The following is a 5,085-nucleotide window of genomic DNA, read 5'->3' as shown; positions in this document are numbered from 1 at the left end:
CAAGGGGAGCCCCATGTAGAGAGCATTACAGTAGTCCAGGCGGGAGGTAACAAGAGCATGGGTGACTGTGCGCAAAGCATCCCGGTCCAGAAAAGGCCGCAACTGGCGTACCAGGCATACCCGGTAAAACGCCCCCCTGGCCACAGCCGTCAACTGGTCTTCCAGTGTCAGCCGTGGATCCAGGAGGACCCCCAGATTGTGTACCCTCTCCGAGGGAGCCAAAATTTTGCCCCCTATAGTCAGCGATGGAGTCAGCTGACCATACCTTGGAGCCGGCAACCACAGCCACTCCGTCTTGGAAGGGTTGAGCCTGAGTCTGTTTCTCCCCATCCAGACCCGTACGGCCTAGCGATATAGCTTTCTGAAAGTGCTCAAGACTTTGATCTATTAAGTTGGCACCCCTGAAATGAATTTATGGATGCACAAAAGATTGCTCGAAAGTCAAAATACAAACCTGCAACTACAGGTTCCTCAGCTGCTGGACCTTCTGCAGCTGCTGGAGCTGCTTCTGGAGGAGGTGGTTCTTCAGGTACCCACAGTGTTAGATTAGTAATTTTTGTTGCTTTCCATTTTGGAGTCATTGATACCAAAGGTTCTTCTTCCTCCTCTTCTTCTGTTTTCTCCTAAAGAAGGATTAATATTCAGAACAATAATAGAAATGAAAAAAGAAATGGCCAGTCTATTTGTGATAAAAGCTTTTCTTAAGAGTTTATGAAGACCCATGCACCACATGCTTCACGCATCTTAGCAATTCCCAGCAATGCACAGAGCCAGCTATTTCTCCAAGCCTGAATTATTAAACCATGTTCCTGGTGGGTGCTCTTTAAAATTGTCTAAAAACCTCAGGTAGTTTTCCAGAATGTTAGAGCCTAATTATTGGCAAGGATCAAAGGTAAGAAACATACAGCTATTATTACAAAGGGTACACTAGCTGCTGGTCAATTTTTGATCATAACACAAAATACAGAACAAAAAAAGGCCATAAACAGTTTTGGACCTACCAGAAGGACCATTCTCCTTGCTGCTTCCTTGTTTGGGGTCTTCAAATAGACTAATTTTTTTATATCACCAATTCCTGGTTTGTGTTTGACTCAAAAATATTCTATATTTAAACATTGGAGCTATTTTCTGGGAGAGTATTGTCTAACCTTACATTTATGACCTATTTAGTGACAAATCTTGCTTTGACTAATTGGTTTGAAATATTTGTGTTACTCTGCAACATTATGTTAAATCTAATTAATCAGATGCCATTTTTTTAATCTGTGCATTGCTTCTGTGATTTCAATATCCTTAAAATGATGCTGAAAGAATCCACTCTCCATTTTGGAAATATTTACCAAGAAAATGCCAGGTGCTTTATCATCAACAACAAAAACCTAATAACTGAATACTGGCATTTTGTGATACTTTTGATAGTTCAAGAATATTTCCCCCTAAAACAGCTAGATGCATGGAGAATTAAAGAAGGTGCACAACTGACAAGCATGTGTTGTGACTCAAACGCTATCCCTTAAATATATAAGTGCTGCTAGATAAATTTGCCATGCAGCATTTCATAAAATTTATTTTAGGAAACCTATTGGCCATCCCATCTGCCATTGGTTTGTCTTTCTATCCAAGAAAGTCCCACTTCTATTGCATTGCCCCTATAATTCACTTTAATCCATCGCTGTGTTTCACTCAATCATCTGGAAACTCTAGGAAATAAAGTATTTTCTCTACCAACATAAATTGCAAATATAGTCTCTATAAATAAAAATGAACCACCATATTCAAACAAAAGCAAGCAAACAAGCAAAAAATTGCTAAAATAATTATTTAGGATGTGTGGGGAATATAATGCCAATTAATACACCAAAGGAATGTTTACCCTACATTTCTTTCTAACTTAAGTGACATGCAAGCAAATCATGCAAAATCATTCTATTTTCGAAGCCAACAGGCACCTCTTTTGAAAAGATTTCAATGGCTAATTGTTTCTCATAATTCTGAGTAGAAGATATTTGTTTGTTACTCCTTCTTTTTCCTTGGTTTGTACAGTACTGTATGAGCTAAGCAAATTACAAAAAGAATCAAATGAAATGTTATTTTTATTATACAAATTTTAAAAGTTCAAGGAGGAAAGTTTGAAAGCTCTGGGGAAAGGCAGATTTATTAAAACAACACAGGGTATTTGTGAGATAAACTTAACTGCTACACAACATTCACAAAGGATAAGATGCATGATAATCATGTATGTCTGAAAACTAGGTATGCTTGCTTTACATTTAATTGATTGATTGATTGAATGAATGAATGAATGAATGAATGAATGAATGAATGAATGAATGAATGAATGATTTCTATAGCCACCCATCTCAGCAAACAACTCTGGGCAGGCTACAATTCAAAAACATATGTTACAATTAAAATCTTAATAAAAAATTTAAAAAACACTAAAAAGAGTAAAAACCATTAAAGCAATAAAAAAACATTAAAACGTCTAATTCAAGTACATACAAGCAAGACATCTAATCTCACATATTTTGTTCTATGTCATGTCAGTGGCTGATAGCTTCTCACTGCTTTGAATATAAGGCAGTTCTTTGCCATCTATTCCACAAAATAATTTTTCGTGTGAATTTTTATAGCAAATATTGAATGCCACAACTTGTTCAGTTTTGCACTGAAGGTACATGAACGGAGAAGTCACAGGTTTAAGTGAATTCTGTATGAAATCAAGGCACCCAAGGAAAGAGAGGAGGAAAGAAAGAACCGCGGGGGTGCAGTGGTTAGAATGCAGTACTGCAGGCAAACTCACTGCTCATTCCAGGAGTTCGATTCTGAGCGGCTCAGGTTGACTCAGCCTTCCAAGGCCAGTAAAATGAGGACCCAGATTGTTGGGGGCAATATGCTGACTCTGTAAACCGCTTAGAGAGGGCTGTAAAGCACTGTGGAGTGGTATATAAGTGTAAGTGCTATTGCTATTGCTATATTCAGTAAGGATAGATTGCCTTTTTTGCATACAGAATATAAAATGGCAATCTCTTTTCAATAACTGCACAAAACTATAAAATTGTTACTTTTGATTTGGGCAAACTATTGATGCATCAAGTGACAACAAGGAAGCTCTTAAAGTCTTGCTTTAATTAATTATGATTTAATTATAATTAATGCAACGACTAGATGATTCCACTGACCTTGCAAAGTTAGGGAAAAGTGAATATTGCACAGAATCCTCTTCCGCCCTATTTGGCCAAGGTCATTGTGGATTCAAGGCAAGTATTGCTCCAAAAGATGAATGGGGAAGGAGAGGAAAATCAAAATCACTTTCCTTCTAGAAAGAATAAGCCAGATAGTTGAAGTGATTTTAGCATTGCTAGCTATCAAAAATGTTGGCTTTATTGTTTTATAAAACTACACGTAAATTATGATATCCAGTTTGTTGTAACAGTTATCATGTTATTGTTTAACTGTAAGACAGAATTAAATACAGTAAAAATAAAAGTATAATTCTGGGCTTCCTGGTTGTTAGTATGATTTAACCCAATAGCACTTACCTCCTGACAATATTCACCATGCTGCTCACATCCAATATCAAATATATACTTCCCAGCACCTAATGGCTGTATAAACAAAGGAACTTATATTAGTAGTATTTCAACAGTTTTATATTCTAAAAACACAAAATATTTCCACAATTATGCTGTACCATCCATGGCATCTATCAGCAATTTCCTTCAGGATTGTGTAAGAATAAACAGTTTAGTTTCTCGGGGGGGGGGGGAACCTCAGAAAGGACTACACTCAGAAATCAGCGAGAAAACATTTCAATCTTACAAGATCTATTGTTCCTGACTTGAAGATCGTTACTGTTCTTCATGAAAACCTTCTTTCATTTTCTTTTAACTTCATTTCTACATTTTTCTACATGTTTGTCCACACTCCGTGCCTCTGCTAAACTGAAGCCCCCCAAACCTTATGCAATAATAAATGTGCTTTTTAAAATATGGTCAAGATTCTGAATGGCTTTTGTTGCCGCCATTATGAAATTCATATGAAAATAAAACAAACATATTCTTGCTAATCAAAATATCTCTAGGGCTCCTTCAAAACAGTGGTTGAAAAATATTTGTTCATCTAAATGGCTGTGCAAATACTGGAGTTTTCTGTACGAAATGAGTTTCTGTATACCAGAATGATCATTATTAAAATGGGGTTAGATACAAAAGAAGCTGAAAGTCTTTTATTTTCTATGCCTAACGCACATTTTTCAGAAAGCAATATAATTTCTTACATACATACATTTTTATTCACAAACTTTCCCTGGAACCTGTGGTTTAGGTGAACAAGTTCAGCAGCTCCTTCTTGTTGCCCATTTGCCCAAGTGCCAACATATTTAGAAGCAGTTAATGCATAGAAATAAGTACCTTGCCCATGTCTATTGGAGAGAGAAAAAGGTTGCTTTGTATTAAGACAGAAGAAATTCTTACCCTTAATCCTGCATAAAATCTTCCTCACATTGTCAAGGAATGGATTAATTTAAATCAAGGCAAATTAAATAATCAAGTGTTAAGAAAAATCTGATTTAAATAATTGATTAAATTATCTGCATTGAAATGTCTACGTGTTATATAGATAGAGATATATCTTCAATAAGAATGCAAACCGCTGGGTTGCTGCAACAGGTAATGTATATTGATTTTCAGCTAAAAAGAGTCTTCCTTTGTTTACTATATTTATATTGCTGTCTAATAACACCGTTCTCTGGATGGCTAATGGAGTAAAATAGTATAAACTATAATCATAAACAAATCTAATCATTTCCAATACCAGGATATCCAAGATATAGTAAAAGAAAAGAAGATAACTAATAATAAATGTTTCTGTTAGAATTAAGAATTGTTGTTAAATGAGATTTCTATGTTGCTCAGGAAAAAACAATGAATATATCAATGGTCCCTCTATTAAATTACATAATTAGGGCTGTAGAAATTGCACAACCCATATTAGTTGGAAAATCATTGACAACATTTTCATCTACTGTAGTCTATTAGTCTCACAATAAATAAAATTATCATACAGCCATAATCTCAAAAGATG

The 5,085-nt window shown here is 35.7% G+C and overlaps 1 protein-coding gene across 1 annotated transcript in view; it reads right to left on the bottom strand.

Moving 5' to 3' along the window:
• The window catches only part of RSPH1 (radial spoke head component 1), a gene marked incomplete in the record, with an annotated part of 14,550 nt that overhangs the window by 3,996 nt on the left and 5,469 nt on the right, over positions 1-5,085 (bottom strand). Inside the window, 3 exon segments of the mRNA XM_015821925.1 lie at positions 455-623; positions 3,543-3,608; positions 4,288-4,423. Coding sequence (XP_015677411.1) covers positions 455-623; positions 3,543-3,608; positions 4,288-4,423 — 371 coding nt within the window.

Source organism: Protobothrops mucrosquamatus, unplaced genomic scaffold (genome assembly GCF_001527695.2).
Source record: "Protobothrops mucrosquamatus isolate PMUCROS unplaced genomic scaffold, P.Mucros_1.0 scaffold1426, whole genome shotgun sequence".
NCBI lineage: Eukaryota > Metazoa > Chordata > Lepidosauria > Squamata > Viperidae > Protobothrops > Protobothrops mucrosquamatus.
This window is presented reverse-complemented; position numbering and strand designations above follow the sequence as displayed.